General features: G+C 33.3%; 1 protein-coding gene across 2 annotated transcripts in view; it reads right to left on the minus strand.

Annotated features, from left to right (window-relative positions):
• Window positions 1-23,065, minus strand: part of LOC129798933 (maternal protein tudor) — a 32,646-nt gene extending 9,581 nt beyond the window's left edge. The window contains exons 1-5 of one of the 2 annotated variants that reach the window (XM_055842443.1): window positions 22,467-23,065; window positions 17,660-17,830; window positions 7,979-9,825; window positions 4,028-4,093; window positions 61-360 (exon numbers count right to left, since the gene is read on the minus strand). In XM_055842443.1, the coding sequence (XP_055698418.1) occupies window positions 61-360; window positions 4,028-4,093; window positions 7,979-9,825; window positions 17,660-17,830; window positions 22,467-22,763 (2,681 nt within the window). In that variant the 5' untranslated portion in view covers window positions 22,764-23,065. The remainder of the gene's footprint in view (window positions 1-60; window positions 361-4,027; window positions 4,094-7,978; window positions 9,826-17,659; window positions 17,831-22,466) is intronic. The other variant, XM_055842444.1, reaches the window with a different exon arrangement.
• Between the last annotated feature and the right edge of the window lie 8 nt (window positions 23,066-23,073).

The following is a 23,073-nucleotide window of genomic DNA, read 5'->3' on the forward strand; positions in this document are numbered from 1 at the left end:
CGAGGGGAAAAAATTAATGATCTAACTGTAAAAGAGATCGAATTTTACTTGATCACTCACTCAGCGTGATTGTTTGCCTGATAAGGCCTTCCGCCGCCTCCCTCTTTGGTGGCGCCTTTGAAATTCTTTCGAGGACCACGTTCACGTTCGCCTCCCCCTCCTCCTCCTCCTCGATCCGTCCGATCGTTTGCTCTATCAAATCCACGATCATTGCGATCATTTCCACGATCGAATCCACGATCATTACGATCGTATCCTCGATCATTCCCTCTGTCATATCCACGATCATTGCGATCACTGCCGCGATCGCCCCCACGATCACCTCGATCACCACGCGTTTGATTATCGCGTCGCTCGAATCTGTACATTCGCCAAAGAGCAAACAAAAATCTCTTAATTTTCACATAACCATCGAAAAGCCATAATTACGAATAATTTTTTTTTTTAATTTACTGGAACTTTTTTACGAGGCAAATTTAATATTTGATTTCAATATACTGGCTCTGGCTATAAATAATTTTAAGCCACGCCCTCTTCTGAAACATTGCCCAACCAAAGTCTCTAAATGAATAATTTTCAACATTGAATAAGATAATATTGTATCATCCCTCAATTAAACATTTTCCACCTTTTAAATCTTCAAAAAAAAAAAAAAATAAAACCATAAGGGGCTGCGAATGGAAAATAAGACATGCCCCCTTGAGCTTTGCCCAACTGAATCTAACATTATCAATTTGAAACATTTACTAACAAGACACTGTAAAAATCTTTCAATCTCTGAATTATTAAGATACGAGACCTGTACACTGAGAGAAATCCGAAAAAGTTAAAATAACATTCCGGAAATGTTAATTTTACCCTGCAGTATTGATCCGAAATCGGTGTAAATATTACCCTTTTTAGGTGTATTAGGGGTTAAAGTTATCCTTTTTTCATGTTAATTTTACCCATTTTACACTTAAAAAGGTGTAAAATTAACATTAAAAAATGTTGATATATTTTTACACCTAAAAAGTGTTAATGTTATGAGGAAAAAATGTTAATCGCACCCTCTTTTTTTTTCAGTGTATGAATTCATAGATACAATAAGGATGCTTGACCACTGAAGAAATGTTCGTCATTGTCCAATTAGTTTAGAAATAATAATCAGTGATCGGTGCTACTCCACGCTTGGTTGTGTCCCAGTTTCCCATATCACTCGACAATAATTTATTAAGATTCTGAGATATCTCAAAGTGAAAATACTTAAGAAATGGGTAGAATTATTACTTTAAGAACGTGTTATCTCAATAACGGTTACATTATAAGGCTGCAGTTGATCGATCAGAAACGATTTGTAGAGGAGGACTTAGCTGTCTACCCATTATGAGAATATTCTGTCAAAAATGGGCTTAAAAAATAGTACTTAAAATTGTTTACACATTCGTATAATTTTTTTCACAAAAAGATAAATTTTTAAAGAAAAGTTGTCTAATGTGTAGGCAATTTGTTCAAGAATCATCTTCAATTCAAGGTATTTGTCTTCAAAAATGAAGAGTTACACTCAAAGGGTAAGTCCTATTGAGAAACCCTTGTCAATTGTACGAGAAATGCTTAGCGGAACCCTTAGAAACCCAATTTTTGCATTGCGAAACCCGAGAATTGCGTCGAGAAACCCGAGAAACCCATATTTTGCATCGCGAAACCCGAGAAACCCATATTTTGCATCGCGAAACCAGAGAAACCCATATTTTGCATCGCGAAACCTGAGAAATCCACTTTTTGCATCGCGAAACCCGAGAAACCTAAAAATTATATCGAGGAACTCGAGAAACCAGAAACCTTTGTAGAAAAAAATGTGACCTTTGGCTACACATTGGAATAAGGTAGGGGGAGGTGGGGCTACTTTGAACTGTGGGATTATATTGATATACGATTTTTCTCATATATTTCTGAAGGAAACTGTGCTTTAACGAAATTTAATTTAGCTCTACAAAACAATTGTGGAACTAATCAATGTAGCCTCACAGCTCAAAGTAGCCCCTCCTTCTCCTACATCAAAATTATTTATGATAGACGTTTCGAGATACGTTTCAAAACTATTTTTCATGAAAAGTTGAAAAGCTGAAAAAAGTTAGAAAAAATACCAAAAATACGAATCTAGAGTATTTTTCTGGAGATGCTGTTCCTTTGCTGCACTTTTCGAGGGGATTTTACTGAAAATTTCTGTTGAAATCATTTGTGTATTCTTGAGGAGTTCTTCAGTACCGAGGCCCGTTCTCAATGGATTAAAACATGGATTGAAAGGAAAACAACTGGCTTACTATTCAGTATCTCTATTAACTTGGTCATCAAACAGCCATAGGGGATCACAATGCCAGGGAGAGCTATTTTAGGCTACAAGAAGATTTTACTTGAAACCCCAGAAGAACCTCGGAAATGTCTTTCATTTCATTTCACTTCACTTTCTCAACCACTGCACTATGGAAGTATTCCGTTTCGGAAACAAACGAACTGGATGGTCGTTAGACTTCGATTCATTAGTAGAACTCCAGTTTCGATAGCAGTGAAATAAGGGAAAAAAAATTAACTGATAATCAAAAAAGGCAACCCGACGAAAAAGATTGCGTGGGACAATTATGTGTTCTCTCATGAATATTCGCCACATTAAATATCATAGGGAGGAAAATGGTAGTTGTCACGGATTGACAAATACTTTTCCCACGTTTTATGACATTTTTTTATGGTTTAAATAAATCTGAAGTTCAGATATAACCTCTAAATAAAAAGATAAGATTTTTTAAAATAAGAGATTTGGAGGTGGGCGTGGCCTATTTTTTAATGTGTAAGAATTTTTTTTGTTTTTCAAAGTTCAAAAAGAAAAATAGAAAGCGATTAAATTTGAAAATATCATTTAATCCCCTTATATACTAAAGATTGTTAATTAAAGAAAAAAATAACTTACATGGCATGTGTAAAAGGGGCGTGACTTAATTTTTTTTATGGGTAAACTTTATTTAGAAAGTCAAATATTTTATTGCATAAAAAAAAGTTCCAGTAAAGTACAAAAAAAATCGTTACGTAGCTCTAACATATAAACATTAAAAAGCATTCAATGAAATAAATTATTTAAATGAAACGAGAAAAATATAATGTACATATAAAATGCATTAAATGAGATTGTAATTATTCCATGCACCAGCAAACATCCCTGATCTTCTTCCCAAAGTGTAATAATAAACATTATAATGATAAATTGACCATTTTGTGCAAATTGAAAGATGTGAATAAAAATTAATTTAATTAAATTATATACTGAAGTGCATAATATTGCCCTCATATTGATTCACCCAACAAACACGGAATATCTTTTAAGCACACTTTTGCAATTCTCACAATTACCACACCATTTGGCATGCGATGAAATGCGATCGAGTGCGATCAGCAGTTTTTCTCTCTTTTTTTTAGTCGAATGCATAATAGAGAGATTAGGTAAATTGTGATAATTGCCCTTTTTAACAGCAAAATCTCCCGATCTTTATCTCATTTTATTGCTGACTATCAATTTCCTCGACTGTAGCAAAAGAACAATCAACCATCATGAGAGATCACACCAATGATTTATGTGGTTGATCAAACAGCTGTTGATTGCTTTTTCCATCTCGCATATTTAATATGCGTTATAAAAATAGATCCATTTCAATTAAAACCACCATAAATCAAAAGTTTGGCTGCTATTTTTTTTGCAAATTGTTTATTAAAATGAAGCAAAGAAGTAGAAAAAAAGTAATAATAATATCACTTGTAATTCCATTCACGAAGGCGGATATAATATCTCAAAACACAATAAGCAAATGCCATCGAATTTATCGATGATCAACTTCTTAGCCTTGTGGTAGATATTGCAAAAATGGCTTTTAGTGTGAATCATTGCGAGGGTGAAAACTGTAACCAAAAAGGAGGACCTCAAAAAATGTGACACAGAGTGCACTGGATTGAAGCAAAAATGTGATTCTAAAAAGACATTCTAATTGGTTTTCTTTTTTACCCTTTCGTCTTGCTGTTTTTGGCAAAACGCTGATTGGATTTGTTGGCAGATTGTGCTGGAATATGTCTACAGAAATTAATTTTATATTATTAATTTTCGCACCCAAAAATTCTCGTATTACTGAAATTTAATTATAAATGTATGAGCCCCTATTCCACTAAGTAAAACTTCACGTTTAAAGTTAATTTTCACCTTTGCGAAATTACTGCTGCTGTACATTTTCAGGTAGCATTAAAACCTTTGAAAAAAATTTTTTTGTGTACTATACTGAAAATACGATTTTTTTTTATAATTTTGACAGCACCTAGTAAGATTTTGCTTCCTAATGAACTTGTGTTTCAACCTTTGAATCCATTTATGAAGCAAAAAAAACTATAATGAAAATTAACGAAAAATTTTCATAATCCTGACGAAAAACTTGCAAAAGAATAACAAAATAAATACGTAAATATTACCAAAGAAAAATTTACGATATAAACATGAAGATTTTCGTTACTGGATGGCGGTAAAAGTTACAATATAATTTGATAAATTGCAAAAACAATCATTGCTTTTATGCCGATAAGAAATTTACCACAAATTATCGCCGAATTTAAATAATAAAAAATATGCAAAAACTGTTCCGCTTAACCCTTTAAGGACGACTGGGTCACCCGTGACCCATAAAGAAAATAATTTTTCCTGACTACCTGAAGTTATTCCTTTCTAATGTTTGTACCTAATCACAAAGTAGAAAGATGTAGGAATCTAGGATATTTTTTGCAAATCTCCAGCTATTTGCTATATAAAAAAAATTTTAGCTAAAAAATAACGAATTTTCAAATTTTCACGTTGGTGCTTGAATTTTAATATCTTTAATATTTCTAATTTTTTTTAAGCAAAAACCTCTTGGGACTTGAAACTATAATAACTATACATAATATTTCTCAACAAAGTAAAAATTATAGTTTATTGGTATTTTCAGGAAAGCTTCATAATTTTTATGGGTCATATATGACCCAATCATCCTTAAAGGTAAAAAACACCGAATTTGTCTCTAGTGGATTTTCGAAGATTTGAGGTTAGACTGTTTCATGTTTTTGGTTATGTGTACGCAAAATAGTCAATTATTCGTGTAATATTGTATGATATATCAATTAGCTGAGATTTACCAGTGCAATACTGACTGAAGAAGGTAATATTTTGATAATTTATAAGATATTTCTGCGTATATGTTGTAAATTCATAACTTTTTACTCTTGTACATGACTTCAAAAATGGAAAAAAAAATTCATGATCAATGAACCCGAAATCATCCACATATTATGCCCGGAAGATAGCGATGATACCGACAATCTTGTCCTGAACGAAAGCGACAAGATTTGGAACAAGACGTAGATGAAGTGGACTTTGAAGTCTTCTTCGAAAACGCATCAACTCCGGAAGAACTCCCGGATCCACAGCAATGTGCAACTACCCAGCAAAACTTCGATCTGCAATTCTGCACTTTTGAAATTTTAACGTTTCTTGTCATTCAATCCGATGCTTCGTGTGGCTTCGGGATAGTCGTGCGACTTCGTGAGCATCGCTAAATTCTTTCGTGTTTTCTAACCATTTCCTTCCCCTTCGTATTTTCTATTATGGCTGATTTAATAATATTGTATTATAACATTATAATAATATTGTAAAAAAAAGAGAGCATTCACGTAAAATTGTTGAATAAAAATTGAATTTTAAATAAATTGAAATACATATTTTTATGCAGTTAAAATAATGTTTAGAAACATTAGAAAGGGTAGAAGAAATGTGGAAATCATCTAAATACTCTAAAGAAATTCTGCCGATAATTTTAAAATTTTCTATAGAAATTCTGCAGAAAATTCTGCAGAATTTTCATACAACGATCGGATCCACCTTAGAACAAAATTCTGCAGAAATTCTGCTGATTTTTCGGCAGTTAGTAACTCAAATCTGACGAATTTCTGCAGAATTTGCTGGGTGGGTATACGTCTGAAATTCCCAGAGTTAAGCAACATTGCACCTAGCCATTACCATCAAACATGTTTCGAAGAAAACTGAGGTGAACATGGTGCTATCAGAAAAAAAGGATTATAAGACCAATTGTATTTGTGAGGCATGCGACATTTATCTCTTTGTTACCAGTACTCGCAATTGTTTCGATGAATATCATAAAAATTAAAAATGAAGTAAATAATACATTTTTTTAATAAAAATTATTGTTTTTGTATGCAAGTCTTCAAGAGTCTTTGAGACCAAAAATTTAATGAGATTTTTTAAAATTAATTTTTGATCGTACTCTAAATATTATTTTTATTATTACAAATATATTCAAGTTATTTATCTTTCAAAAATAACAGAGCAAACGAGTAAACTGGTCGTCTGGAAAATTTTGTGCTTTTTTACCTTTAAGGACGATTGGGTCATATATGACCCATAGTTTTCCAGGACTCCTAGGGATGGGAAAATTTCTTTTTAACTGTAAATCTCTTATTTTGCTAAAATATCGAGGGAAACTTGATTTCGTTGAATTTCGCTCAGCGGAAAGCTTCTTGTCCTTAAAGGGTTAAGGGGTTTTGACCCATTCAGGATTTCGACCTGTTAGGGATTTTGTCTCTTCAGGATTTTTGATTTTACGGCCTTTTGACCTTCGGGATTTTCGGCTTTCAGGATCTTAGATTTAAAGATTTTGTATACCACCGACTTTTACGATTTTTTCTTTTTTTGTAGAATAGGGGATTCCCGGATTATGCAGCTGACGGTATTATAGTTACAAACACAACTATGGATATTTCGAGGCTAATTTGTAAAACCATTTTCAAGTTATTGTTGAAAATGGTGCCGAAAGTTTTGCATTTGTAATTTACTCGAAAGAAATCTCCTACACGTATGCAAATTTTCTGAGTACATAAAGCCATTTTGTGTGGTTTTTATTGGTTCTGAAAATTTACTTACGTATAGTTCCGGGATCTCATCTATTTAATTTCTTTTCAAAGATTAACCGAGCTGCTAAAACCCCAAATTTGTACAAAAAAAAAAAGAAGAAATAACGAAAAAACATTGTAAAATTTACCAGATCATGCACTATAATTCATTTGTTGTCGCATGAGACACCTGAAAGCAACATAATTGGACTCATAGAGAATTATTATACATTTTAGTATAGGGTAAGTGAGCCAAATTTCGGCATATTTGCTTGCACGTGCCAAAGACTTAGGTTTTAAATGTAATATTTTTAATACAAATTGAATTTTTTGTTACTTCTTTTTAAGGAGTGTTGGTTGGAACCTTGTAGAAAATTTATCGTCTTTATTGCCTTTAAAATCATTCTTAATGAATTTTAATATGAATAAAAATATAGACATAGCTTTGGTGCCCTATTTCGACCACCTTGGTTCTCATAGTTCCGTGTCCTTCCGGGATTCTTGCAAAATCTTTTTCACATCATCTCGATCTCAGAATGGACATTTTTTGCTACTGTTTTGCACTGTTTATTGTCTAGAGTTTGCAAAAACCAAAAATTCATGGAATTTTGGGAAACAAAAGAGGTGGTCGAAATTGCAAGCTGGCCGAAATTTGGTACACTTACCCTAATAATGTTTTTTTTCTGTTCTCTTAATTTGAAGAAATCTTTTTAAAATAAATGAGTCATTCTTCAGAAAATCCAATCTACAAATTTAAATAATTTATTTTTTTTATTAATCGAAGACTTAAATTTTTGGAATATTTTTCTCTTTTAATACTTCAAACCTTCCAAAAAAAATCTGTAAAGTTTTCTTTAGTGGAACAGAGCTCTCTACAAATATCTTAATGATTAAAATAAAATAAAAAATATTCAAAAGTAAATAATAAAAATTGTCCTAAATGCAGCTGAAATTTCTCAATGAAATTGTGAAAATATAATTTCTAAATGATGGAATAAAAATTATTTAAAAAAAAATCGAATGTACTCACCCTTTGGGATTATCTGAAAACTGCCGTTTGGGTTTCTCGCTGTAGTTATTGTTCTTCTTATCATTGGCATTCCACTTCTCACCATTCTTCTGTCGCCTGTCACCCTGTTTTCCATTTTCCCCCTCGAAAGCCCTTTCAGGAGTCACATTGCCATTATCCCAGGAATTTTTCTCCTCTGGCTTCTGATAGGTATCAATATCACTGGAAGTTGTAAAATTTCCTGTTTGATGATGATGATCATTTGGTATTTCTCCAACAACTTCATTCCTTCCAAAAGATTCCCTTTTGCGAAAAGTATTTGAAGTCTTCTTCTCAAACATATTGACATAGTCTTTGTAGGGCATTTGTGACCGACAGAGACTCTTGGAAATATTCACAGGAGGCATCACTGATTCATCAAAGAGATTCACAAGGAGTGTTTCTTCCGTCAGAAAATCCACAATGTGCATCTTGAGGGTTTTCCTTTCACCTTTTGCATCCTCCACGAGCATCTCAAAGGCATTTGCTGAGGAATCTGTAATATCATGGATATTTTCGAAGCCCTTAATGCAGCATTCATAGACTTGAGGTGGCATTTGGGTGAATTGATAGCCAATTTCCCGGAGAGATGTTGTAGGTACATCAATGATCTTTCCATAGTCTACAAGATGAACAGAGACTTTTTTCTCCATCGGCTTCAATTCAACCACTTTTCCTCGATACCAATCAACATCATTGTCAATTGAGACAGCACAGAGATTTCCAGGCTTAATATCTGTAAGTTGCTTTCCCTTTCTGTGGCAATTTATGGATAATTTATCCATTAAACTGTCATGGTCTGGGATATTAACAATCAACTGAACATAGAATTTTTTCGGTGAATCGACATATCTCACAATCACTGGACCCTGAAAATCAGCCGAAAGCCTTACTGTTGGCTGATATTGCAGCCCAAACATCTGAATATGCTTCAGTTCATCCATAATGTTGATGCTATTGATGTAGAGTTCACAGCACTGAACAAAAGATTGTCCCTGATTTGGCATAACTTTCATACTCAAATCCTTTCCCATAATTAATTGCTGAAAATATTCCTTGAGCACATATTTATCCCCCAGTTCTTCACTCTTGTACAGTGTACTCTTCACCGAAAACATCTTACTGCGCATCAAATGAGCAGGAATCTCAAAAAGATTCCCACATGCAATGGTATCCTTATGACCAAAATCCACAAAATTCACCACACAAGCATTTGGCTCAATATCCGTTATCACTGTACGATACAATTTGTTCGTCTTCTCATACCGTGCAATGCATACCATGCCAATTTTTGGCTGATGCTGCAATTGCTGAAGGGGCGTTTGAGCCAAATCATTCATCAACTTCCTCAATTCTGTATCCTTTTGCTTCAGCTGCACCGAAAACAGCCGATACCCATCTTCAATGTGAGAACATGTAACTTCATAGAATGAATGTACCGGCAATACCGGATGCTTCATAATTTTCTCCCCAGGTGATCCCTGAACACCCGGTGACAGCATATCCGGCAATTTGCCCTGCTGACCACTCACACTCAAATTAACCGCAGAATTTTGTGGAGAGAGAAAAGGATTGAGTGATGGCTTAGGTTCGAGACTCTTTTTCACCAATGTCGACGGCTGCAAGTATCGCATATTTGCAAGTTTTTCAATTTTCTCCGGAATGGCCTTTCCAGTTGCTGGTGGCGGAGAAGTCACCAGTTTTCCCGCCAAAAATGATTCTTTTTGATTTTTCACCGAAATAAACACACCAAACTCACGCCGTTCAATTAAATACTGACTGTAGTCGAAATTTTTGTACAGAATACCAATTATTGGAATGCGATCGACCTAAAAAAAGAGAACAGAAAAAAACCAAACACACACATTCACATTTTGAATCTCTTCAGGAGAAAAAACAGAGAAGAGAGGAGAGACTATAAAATTTTCACAAGAAACAATCTGAGAGCCAGTGATAAGTTTGTTTGAGCTTATGATCGCTGTGATCTATGATCTATCTGTACTTCTATAACATCTTCCTAATTAGGCAAAAGAGTAAGTTTTTTTGAGTAAGAAAAATATAAAAGGAATTAAAAATATATGTTTTATAGCCACTTAAAAAATGCTTAGCCGAAAGTCGATATTTAAGTACTTAGGGAAAATACTTTTCATGTCCTTAATACAAACTAATTAATTAAGGACTTTTACAAAGCCCTTAATTAAACACTTATGCCGGTTTCAGACTGGAGGTTTAGCCCAGTTCCCGAAGGTCTCAAAAATCTAAAAAGCAAGCAGTTTTGCTGATTTTTCAAAATGTAATGGCTCCGGCACACCTTTTAGATCAGGAAAATTTCATCAAGTCGAAATTCGGATCCCCTTCTTTCTCACATATTTTGCATATGTCTATCTCATTCTCTCGCACTCTTCTTCTTCTCTTAAACATCACTCCAAATTCAATTTAGCTCAATCGAATTTGCTGTGCGAAAGAATGTGATAGTCATATGCAAAACACGTGAGAAAGAAGGGGATTCGAATTTCGACTTCATGAAATTTTCCTGATCTAAAAGGTGTGCCGGAGCCATAATGGATAATTTTCCCTTAGCTCTTTCCGGACCACAACATATTCAGCGAACGAATTTCAGTAAAACTCTCTTTATTGTAAGTCTTAGTCGTCAAATATGATACTTTTGTAGAGAAAGAATTTTTTCCACCTCTGGGAAATTGGAAAACTCATGGGTACTTTTGTCCCCAAAAGAACGAAAAGGAGACAAACTTCAATTTTCTAAAAGCCAATAATATCAATTTTGTGAATTATTTTTGCGTGTCAAATGACTTCTTTACAGTGTTGATCACTAAAACAAGGCGAATTATTGACCAGTATCTTGTGGGATGTCCAGGAAGTGCTTAAAAGGACACCCAGCTCCTGCTTGCCAACAGATTCCTCGAAATATTTCACACAATAACATTTTAACACACATTTCTCTCAAAGCGATGTTATTGTAGACACATTAAGCTTTCTCAAGAGCCAAAAAAACACTTCCTGGACAATCAGAATTCACTAACATCTGGAAGAATAGGAAAAACTTCACTGAAAGCAATTTCCCTCGCTGCCAAATGTCAAAATTATCGGCTATATTGGCAAAAATTTCGCTCCCGCTTGGAATTTTCTTACACTTACAAGGTTGGTGTCAAAAAGCAAATGGCGGGCATTGGCGGGATAACCTTACATTTGACCTCTAGATTTTTGGGGACGAGCGTACCCAAAAAGTTTGAACAAGTTTTTTGAAAATTTAAGAAAAAAATTAGTTTTTGAATATATGTAATCTGTAATTTTTAGTTATCATACTTATTGGCCCCGAGAGGTTTTTCCTTATTCTGGTCTAGAAATATCAAAAAAGTCAGGATATCTGCAAGGAAGCAGAAAATCGAAAATTCACGATTTTTGACCAAAAATATCTAAGTTCAGGAGTTAATTAGGATCCTGCAAAAAATATCCTAGATTTGGACATGCTTATAGTTTGTACTTATCCAGAAGAATCGGAGTTTTATCGATTCTAGATAGTCTAAAAAAATTGTTGTTTCCATGCGTACCCAAGTGTCCCAAAGGAGACGAAAGAGTTAAGGGAAAGCTCGTTGATAAATGTTTTGTGTATCAACAATTATCTCTTGTAAAGAACTATTGTTATTGTTCAGAACTAAAATTGAGGCCCAGTCGTCATGGTAAGTTGAGGAGCGAATGTCTTAAAAATGTCTTATTTTTTGCGTTTTATTTTCAATCTAAATTAAGTGCAAAGTGATGAGAGATAGAGACTTGTGTCCTTGTGTCGGACTTGTGTCGGACCCCCCCATAAGTTTACCCTGGGACCATAAATATGTCCTTACTTTTCGCCCCGCCCCTTCCCTGCCTCTGAAAAAATCGCACGACATGTTATCACACTGACTGAGAGAAATCAGAAAGTTAAAATAACATTCCAGAAATGTTAATTTTACCCTGCAGTATTGATCCGAAATCGGTGTAAATATTACCCTTTTTAAGTGTATTAGGTGTTAAAGGTATCCTTTTCCATGTTAATTTTACCCTTAAAAAGGTGTAAAATTAACATTAAAAAATGTTGATATATTTTTACACCTAAAAAGTGTTAAATTTCTGAGGAAAAAATGTTAATCGCACCCTCTTTTTTTCTCAGTGTAGGCAATCTCAAAAACATGATATCCAGAAATTAAGAAAATTGCACGATGCTCAAGCACCGCACAAATCAAGCTAAACGTTTTAAGGCCAGACCTGCAAATTCTCAATAATAACCCTGTGGATATGAGCTCAATTGGAGACGGTTGACTGAACTGAAGCATCACAGTAGCAGCGATTGTGCAAGAATCACAACTAACAACGGTTCTATCTTTCTATCTTTAAACAAAAATTTTCAGGCCTCAGCTGAAAACAATTATCCAAAACAACCTTCAAAGCAGCTTAGCCTCTCTTTGCTATGCATTTAAAATCTCATCTATTTAACTATTTTCAGCAAATAACTTCACACCCAGATATTCCCCTTCCAAAGGCGTCTGCAGAAAACAGTATATTCTCCATGTTTTTTTCTTTATAATTTTATGAGGCATTTTAAACAAGCAATTGAGAATATTTCTTGCATTTTTTCTAAGATCCAGAGCAAAGAGAGAAATTTTAAAGAATATTTTATACTAAATTTACATCTTTCAAGGAAAAACATGGATTTTGAAAATCATTATGAGCTCTTTTCTCTCTTGCTGCCCAGATGATTTATTTTCATTAATAACTCAAATGAGCAAAGAAGCAAATGTATTGGTTGAAGAAACATCAATACAGTTGTGGGTGGTATGTTTGGTCTTGTGAATGGAAAATACCCAAAAAAGCTACACAAGGTGTTTCTTAATTTGCGGAAATTGTTTAAGAGATAACATTTCTGTGGGGGACACGAATAAAAAAAAATATCTAATGTATAAAATCTCAGAGAGAAATTCTAATAAAGTGCCTATTGTGTCTAAGGTTGCGACATCTAACACAACTGATAACATCTCACATTCCAATGCAACCAAAGAAATGCCTCAATTAATGAAATGTAAAACAGGAAACTATATAACTGTATAAGTTCAGTTAATAAAAAATCAATAAAATAGATATTGCTGCTAGTAAAATGAGATCTTGAAGAAATACTTAATAATGAATGCTTAGGAATATGAAAAATAAAAAAATCAGCAACTATAAAAAGTAATTAACATTGTAATTAGAAATGGAAGAATCTGAGACGCATAGATAGATTTGAAAATTTAAACATTTGTAAAAGAAACTCGTGGTTTGGGCTTTTTATTGGTTTTGCTTTAGATTAAAAATGTTATATTTACAATTAAATTGTTATAAGTCTAAGTCTAAAAGCTATATTTTAAACGCAATATCGTATTTTATTCAAAAAACTTATTAATTTCTTTAACACAATTTTTTAGAATCGCTATCAGAACAATTTTCATGTTATTGTTAAAATTAGAATTATGTAAAAACGTATTGGAAATAAGTTCAGAAAAATACGAAAAGCATAGAGTTCTCAAGCTCTTTAGTAAGTTTTTCTCTTTTTTTTCAATAACTAATTTTTTTAAGATTATTAAGCCAATACCGATTTTAGCCAATTCATAACCGATTTAAGCCAATTTTTAAATCTCAAGGGCACTCAATGGGTCAAGTGGCAAAGCACTCGCTCTATGATGCAAGTGTCCCGAGTTCGAATCCCCTTTAGGTCACTAGGAATTTTTCTGGCGTTAACTCTTTCGCGTCATTAGGGTCATATATGACCCGGGGAAAAACAATTTTTTTGACTATTTACATGAATTGAAATCTATCGGTTTGTGCACGACATCATAATAGAAGGATGTAAGATTCTTGGCTAATTTTCTCAAAACTCCAGATATTCAGGAAAGGAAAATATTTGAGATCAAAAATCACTAATTTCGAACTTTGTGAAATGACTTTTCTTTTTCAAAATTTTTTATATTCATTTATTTTTTTCAGCAAAAAGTTCTTTAGAAACACAAAATAGAATATCCAAAGATTGTATATTGCATATTTTGGTATAATAAACTACTCTCAATTTTCCATAAAAGCGTGTAGAATTTTCCGGGTCATATATGACCCTATGGTCCCCAAGGGTAACAGTGTTTTCGTCCCAAACCTATAGCGAAATGTAGTTGGGATATTGTTTTTCTTTGTGAAATGCAGGTGGGACAACTTGCTCCTGGACATTTCATCTTATATCTGAAGAATTATAACATATTTTGCAATATTTTAGAGTATTCTGCAAGCGCCTCTGTGCAATTGTATTGTGTGTGAATAAATATGTGGATAAGTTTATTTTTGCCTAATAACACTCAAAATATTGTGACAGTGACTGTTCAAGGGATTACCAGGAAGATTCCTTGAACACCAGGAGTGCAGTGTTCATCAAGACAATCCAGTTTGCCATGGTTTTGGCCAAATTAATAACTTCAAGCAAGAAAAACTCTTAAAAAGCCCGTGATATAGATTTTGAAAATGGTATGTACACTTCCCTTGAGGACAATAGGGTCATATATGACCCGGAGTTTTTCCGAGTTTTCACGCAATGGAAAATTTTTTTCCTCTCTGAACTATTATATTTGATCATAAAGCATTAGGAAAAGCACAATTTTACATGAATTCATCTGCTGAATAAAAGTGTGACGCGAAAGAGTTAAAGGTATTCGGATTGCATCCAGTGAGCTTCACTGCACTTGATTCCACGGGCATGGGTCTAACAACCTCATTCCGTACAAGAAAAAATAATAATGCATGTCTAGAAATCCCCTTGCGGGAAGGCCTTGTTCCTTTATGGAATGTTGTGCCAGCATTATTATAATTAATTATTATTATAAATCTCAAAAACCACCAAAAATTAATTAAACGTAAATAAATTAAATTCTAAGTAAAAATTACTTATCAACTTATAAACTTATCCAAACTTGTCAGGGATTTTAAAACCTCTCCAATGTCGCCAAATTTGCTCATGTCCATGAAGAATTACGCTCTTAAGATTGTAATTTAACCGTCCACACCGGAAGTCTTTAGCCACTGTTTGGTCATTAGTTTTTCTAACCGATTTCGAAAAATTTGGCGTCAACTGAAAGCTCTTGGAATCTATGAAAATTTTGATCGTTTTCATCGGTTTTCAGCCAGTAAAGAACCCATAATGCTCGAACTCAAAAGACAAAGCAGTTCTGAAGTCTAAACGGTGAGAGATACCAATTTCCAGTCGTCGGTAACCTACCCCCCCCCCCCAACCTGGAAAAGCATCTAGACTCTAGATTTCTAGAGACGTTGTTCCTTTTTACCGCCTAACCTTCTCCTTCGGCAGCAAAACCATGTTTTCTGGGTTTTTTTTCGAAAATAGTTTCAATGATTTATTTTGTTTTCGGATGTTTTGTCCAGACACCTATGACCGATAAAATTTTCGACATCGAATTTCCGAAGGTCAAAGTTAAACTCTACCCGAACCAATTCCTCAACCAATTTGCTTAAATTTGGAATGTAAACGTAAAGTAAGAGGGAAGTAAACTTTTATGGACAAAAAACCGTGTGAAAAGATCATTCAGGAAAACTCTATCTCGTTGTATTCGAGCATTTGCTGATCTGGGATACCGCTTTGACATCTCTTTTTGCAAATTGAGATGATCTATAAATTAATTTTATAGAATTTTGAAACGGTTAAACAATAAAATGATTTTGAGACTTAGTTTTTGTTTATGAATTGTACCGGTAAAAAGCTTACTTAATATAAACAAAAGCATGCAAGAATTTTATAGTAGATATATATATATAATAGAAAACTTGTAACTTAAAATTAGATATAGAGGACTATGATCCATTAAACTTTGAAAAATCAAGAAAAAAGTATAAATTACATCGAGACATTCGTAAGCTAGGCTGTAACCTCTAGGCTGAAAGCAATATAAATTACCAATCCGAACATTTTGCAAATTTGTAAGGTTTTGTCACCTTTTGGTTTCGAATATGAGGATTTTGAAAATTTCGACACTTTTCATCACCATTAACATCAACATCAACTTTAAAAGAAATAATTTGTGTGGCCAAAACCTCTGAAAAAAGGTATTGTTAAGCGGACAAAAACATCTTGTTAAAATTTTGTCAAAAGAACGTTGTTTATCAATTTTACAAAACTTTTTCTCTCATTTCACATGGAAAAACATCTTTTGACAAACTTTTAAAAAGATCCAGTTGGACCCCGATTTTACAAAAAAAAAAATTATATTCTGTATACAAAATCGCTTTTTAGCAACTTTTGTCGTTAAAGTGACAAAAATCAGAGTACTTTAAAAAGTGTTTAAATACTTAAAGCTTTAAACAAAACCAACCGTTTCGTTAAAGATTGAAAAGGTTTTGTTAAAAGGAAAAGCCAACCAAATTCCGGTTAAATTCGAAAATTTAATCGGAATCAAAAAATTATAACAAAATTTTAAAACCGACTAGGGTAAATTAAGCTAATTCAAGACCTGCTCCAAATGGAAATTTTTCGCTACTGCAAATGGAATCGTCATTGTTTTCACGATAAATACAGTACTAAATTATTATATTTGTATAATTTCTTCACCACAGTTTCATTATTTAGTTAATTTTGCTCCAAATGAAGCAAAAATCCATTCATATTAACAAATTTTAATTTGTTAATTTCTCAGAAAAATTAAAAGTGTACCTTTTCAGCATCGAATTTTTCATCGATAGACCATGTTTTCTAATGAAAAACACAATAATGTGAGTGTTTATTCGTTTGGTTTAACATTTAATGTCACATTTCTGGCTAATTTTAGTTAAATCTTTATTGTTAACGGTATGTGAATAGGAAATCCCGGATATATGATTTGTTGTTTTGGAGAGATTTTCTTATTGTCTCAAATGGGAAAGGAGAAAAGGCCAGGAATAAGAACAAATCCTGCACTCAAGAGCAATTCAACAAGGTTTTGGAAGCCTTTCGTCGCGGTTTCACTGTTTGTCTCCAATTAGAAACTTGCCCTTGTCTCCATTTGGATTAATATGTTTCCAATTGCAGCATTTTGCACTCGCGTATTTTTCTCGTATTTAAGAAGTTGTCAAATTATATCTAAAGAATTTTCACTAAACAGTAACATTATAGAAGAGTCAAGGAGCAAATTTATGTAATTCTCTTCAGAAAAAATATGAACTTAATGTGTTGAATCTTCTGTCAAAGTTAAAGCGTCTGGAAATAGTTTTGAATTAGGACATTTACCCTAGGTACTCTTCATTTAAAAAATATATCCTAGAATGCTGCATTCAGGAGAGAATTTTAAACTAGATTCTGTGAGATTCTCAGCTTGACTTTTAAAGCTCTCCCGATGTATCAAGTAATGATATTTTTCAAATCAACCTACTAGAGAGCAATTATATGGCAGAATAAAATATAATATTTCAATATTCTTACTAACTCATTACTTTTCTAAACAACTCTGTGGAATGCCATACAGTAGAGTCTCGTATTTTTAGCTCACAACAAGTTATCTCATTCTGTGGCATTATGTGTTATCATGCATTACTCTGGCATTCTTCAGGGGCTCTCTCGGAAAATAACACTGAACAAAAAGAAATTAAAGAAGGAATATTAAGCTGAATCATCACCTTGTCTTCGGCGTGATACGAGAGTGAATAGTTGCACAGATCCTCCCTGATGCTCTCGATCTGCTCCTGACTCCATGGCCCGGAGATACGTGCCAAGATGTATTCATTGGCCTGTGGAGGTGTACCCATGAGATAGGTGGTGTGCTGTGACTTGGTGTGCAGCGAAAGTAGCTGTAAAGTGAGACCCACGCATTAGTGCATGCTGATTTAATGTATTTCTCGTCTTATTCAATTAATCACTGCTATAGTTGGGCCTGTGTGTGCAATTACTGGGTCACTCTACCACCAATCCACTGACTTGTCTATTTTGCTCCTGCCCATCAATTTTACAGTGTTGATGACCATTTATCAAATAAGCATTGCTTTGCATTTAAATGTAAATACAAAGAGTTTTAATGTTTATTGCAAAATTAACTCTTAACCGGCATTTGTATAATTTTACAAGACTCATTAAATCCAAAAGAAACATTTGTTGAATTTGATACAGCAAAGAGTTTCAAGCTGAATTCAATTTTATAACATTTAAAAAAAAGTGTAATAAAATCTGTACGGTATTCTAAATTTTAAGTTTTATCAGAAACTCCAATTTTTACAATTTTTTAAAAATGACTAAAAATTTTATTAATTCAAAAATTCCAAAAATTACTATGTATAAATAGACTTAAAGAAAATAACAATGTACGAGTCAATTTATTCATTTTCTGATGTTTTTGAAAAAATACAAAGAAAACTACGAAAAACAATTTTTTTTAATTACGTGTTTTTAATTGCGTCGGATGGTCCTATCATATGTTGTTATTGTTAATTAATTAACTTTTTGAGATATCTGGTTTTGGAGATAAAATTGATTGAACATTGAATGTAACTATAGGAATTTTATTTTTTATTTTAATTTATCAAAGTTGCTTTTGTTTTACAGTAAAAAAAAAATACTAAGATTATCGTAGCAAAAAAATCATTTTCCAGTCGAAAGTTGAATATTTAGAAATTGAAATAACTTGACACAGTAATATGAATAAATTAATTAAAGATAATCGTTGTAATATTATTTAAGGAAGGGATAGTCATTTTAAAATTCAGTTTTTGGCTGAAGAAACAGCTTTTAGACACGATAGGATAATCTTGTTAATATTACTACGATTATCGTATTACTCTTATTAGAAAGGATAATCAGGATAATCGTGGTTATTTTGTTTTCGGATATTTTTAAACAAATTAGGCATTATTCCGTTATAAATTATTAACATAAAATTCGATTGTTAATCTATTTAACTAATATAGGGACTGAGTATTACCTATTGCGTTATTATTTAGAAAGAATTATATTAAACAATTCGGATCTATCGCATATAATATTAAATAAATATTTAAACTTTTATTTAAGACTGGAAAATAGGGGAAAGGCTTATAATTTTGTCCAGTTTTTTATTTTGGACACTTTGAGGATAAAATTGGACACTAAAAATAAATGGATTAAAATGATGGATTTTTATTCCAATATTTGATGAAAAATGAATTCTATCTAAATATTTGTTCTTTTAGAAAGATTTTAACACTAAATACGTTAAATTTTGAATATGATTTGAGTTGAAATTGCTTTGTTGAAAATTCAGTATGAGCAATTGCTTACGAGAAATATGACAGAACTTCGTGTTTACTTCAGTCTTATTTAGTTTTGGTGAAGCACTAACAATGTTTCTTCTCTTTTTTTGAGTGATATTATTGAATATTCATTGAAAATTGTGTTGATTCACGTTAGTGGTGATTTGTACATTTGACCTGAAGTGAGATTTGCTTTGTGAATTAGATTTTTCGTGAGAAAAATGGAAAATTTTCTAAGAGATTCACCAGTGAGGTGATACTCCTTAAGATAAGATAAGATTTTGCCAGGGGTCAGTTCTCCATTTCGGATATTCCGATACATCCAGGCCACCAATTGGGCCCCTTATGCTTTCCCGCTCCTATTCCATCTTATCCCCCGATACCGGTAGCCGCTTTATATCACAGCTCTGTGAGCAGTCAGTGCCGTTACTATATCACAGCATCCCTTCTCGGTGTGTGTCTTGGGATCAGTGACAGCGAATATTTGTATCGACTGAAGTACCGCTTTCATGTCGAAACTCGTTCTCGTACCAGCCTCTATTGTTTAGGCGGTTCACTTTTTTGCCAATATGCACCATTGACATTACTATTCATTCATTCACTGGACGAATTCAAAGCCGATATGGCATGAGAAATCTTTTTCTGCTGCTGCTCAGCTTTGAACCCACGACCTCGCAGTCATAGAGCTACTACTCTATCCACTGACCCACTCGAGGCCCCCCATGAGGTGATACTCCTTATTTTGGACAGGTGTTTTTCTCACGAAATTTCGTGAAGTTTTAGCTTTTGTGATGACTAGGTTGGACAAATTCCTGGAGAAACAAATGAGCATCATCTTTACGAAAGAGATGTAGTGAGAAAAGCCTTGAAAAGCGCCTAGAAAGGACAGAGAATGAGCGAACCCGCACGTACTTGGAGTACCGAAGTCAACTCACTTTAATGAATGATATGGAAAGTTTCCGGGCTTCTTGTAACATTCTACGTTTCCCTTACATGAACAGGAAGAGGACTTGGTAAGATTGGTTCATGAAATAAAGAACAATTGGCATCCTGTTGAGGCGGATTAGCTGTCCAAATTAATAACCAAGTTGTCCAAAATAAGAGCCAAATTCACCTCTACATAACAATTCATTTTTAAACGTATCAAAACTAATTTTAGTAAAAACAAAGACAATAAACCCTTGCCAAGTTTCTAAACAACCCTTCTGAAAAGAGAATAACTTAGAACTTAGAACAAACTTAGAACATAGATGCTTATAAGCAGACTGTCCAAAATTATGAGCCCTTACCCTATTCGGCAGCTATTTTGCTTCATGGATGTCTTCGGTGGTAATTCCGATAAAAAAATATGTTCTTTTATGCGTTTAAAATTAAAAATATAAATTAAATCTAATCTTTCGGAGGATTTCGTAAGATGAAAGCTTGCTAAAGCCACCAAGAAAAATTTTTCTTCGATGAAAATTACGGGGAATTGATTAAAAATGGATTGGTAAAAGCTCTTTTCTTTTTTTTTGTAATAATTTATATTTTGTGACCATAGTAAACTTTTTAAATGTGGAGGCCTCTAAAATGTGGAGGCCCGGTGCCCTGGCCTCAGGGAACCCACCTAAATCTGGCACTGGATTAGAGAAAGAAAACTAAGTTATTTGGATCGTTTAATACTTTAACTTTAAAACCGGCCTAGAAGATCTGGAATGCTTCTGGCTCATTCAGGAATCCTAGTCTATTGTCTTTTGAACAATTCGAACTTAACAGTATAGCAATTGTGTAGTGTACTATGTCCTCTATAAAGACTATGTTTAACCCTCTAACGGTGTTTTCTTTAATATGCGAAAAAAAGTTCTAAAACAATTTTTTCTAGGATAATTATGATCCAATAAAGTCGAAAATACCATCCATTCTTCATTATCTCTTTTAGTTTAGGCGCTAGGTGAGAAAATATAAATTTTTTTAAAAAATCTTTTTGCTTCTAAAATTCACATTTTTAGTTTTTTCAATTTTTTTTAAATAAAATATACAAAGTAGAATGACATATCTTTCAGTAAAAAAATAAATTTATTTTAGTCAGATAACTTTAAATCGGTATTTTTATGGAAATTGGAAATGAGTTTTTTTACACAAATATTTTTTGTTGCTTTTTCTCTGACCTGTCACACAAAACTTGGAATAGCAACAAAACGAAGAGTCAAAATGAGTTCAAACTTTCAAGAGATGTTTATAAGACTATTACCAAGGAGCAAGGATACTATAGCACTTTTAAATAAATAAAACCTTTATTGTCGCTGTAAATGTGATTTTTGTGAAGACCGCCTGGAGGCGGTCTTACCCGTTATGGCTTCTACACATTGGGAGCAATTTTTGTCAAAAATTGCTTTTTGAAGGAAATTCCCTGCAGCGTTGTAGGGGGAAACGTCAAATTTCTGTCAAAAACGCAATTTTTGACGAAAATTGCTCCCAATGTGTAGACACCTTTAGAGGGTTAACTCTTTCCGGACCGCAGTATGCTGCAAGCCAATTTCACCAGTTTTTGTTTAAAAATATCTAAGCCCAGGAATTAATTGAGGTCCTACAAAAAATATCTTACATTTGGACATCCTTATAGTTTTTAATCATAGACAAGAATAGGATTTTTATCAGTTCTGAATAATTAAAATTAATTGTTTTTCACAGTATATTCATATGCTGCTTTGGGTACTCAGAGTCTCAAAAGAGACGAAAGAATTAAATCTTAAATTTTGAGTTAAATCTCTTTATAAAAACATTTAACTATCTGGGCTTGAGGAAGATTGATTTTTCTAAGATAAAAAAGAATGATTCTTTATTTTATTTCATTTTTTCATGCAAAATTTCATTTTTTAAAATGTTATTTATAATTTACTGTGTTACATTTTGTGTTTGTTCTAAAATTTTTAAAAGAATATTTCTTAACATTTAGTGTTGGTCAGAATGGCTCTTCAAAAGGTCAACGTTCTACGTCAAGAAAGTAAGAACACAATAAAGAAACATTCTAAATGTGAGCAAAAATATTTCAGTTGCAATATTTCATTTGCAATACACTTTATTATTTCTGATTTTTAGTTTTTTCTAATTGGTTTTTGTGCTTGTTTGCATCCTGGGTATCCTTATTGGATCTTATTGGAAACGTAGGAGTCCTGATAACAAAAGGGAGCACTTGTTTTTTTTACTAAAATAATTTTTCACTAACCTTTCGAATGTTAACTGTAGCCGTATTTCCGTAGTCTATGAAGTACACAGCCACCAGATCTCTGTCCAATACACGGATAATCTTAGCCCGGTAATATTGACCATCTTCGTACATGGTCAAACACCGGACGCCCTCCTGAATTTCTTCTGGGCGAAAGATTTTGGCATGATTCTTCACAACTTCTTCAATAATCTTTTCAATATTCATCGCTTCGGTCTGATTGACCTGACCAAAGATGCGCAGGAAGTTGCCTCCATAGCCGGCATCTACGTGCGTTATAAACATTAACAGTGACATCCTGATTCAGCACTTTTGCTCCAGAAAATGCACTTTCTTTCGAAGCTTTCGCAACATTCCCCCACACAAACCCAAAGAGTAACCCACAGAGGACACTTTTGTTCTTCCCCTTTTTTTCACTATCTTTGACAATTTTTTCTCAGTCTTTTCAATGAGGTACCTTCTATGATTGCTTAACTGCAAATTGTGCACTAAATTGCGGTGTGTTTGCTCGGTTTTACTACGAAAAACTCTTGAAAATTGAGGACGAAAAAATACACGCGGACACTGATCTTTCTACTCGCTGAAACCAAATGTCGAAATGGTCGAA

This window comes from Phlebotomus papatasi, chromosome 1 (genome assembly GCF_024763615.1).
Source record: "Phlebotomus papatasi isolate M1 chromosome 1, Ppap_2.1, whole genome shotgun sequence".
In the NCBI taxonomy this organism is placed as follows: domain Eukaryota; kingdom Metazoa; phylum Arthropoda; class Insecta; order Diptera; family Psychodidae; genus Phlebotomus; species Phlebotomus papatasi.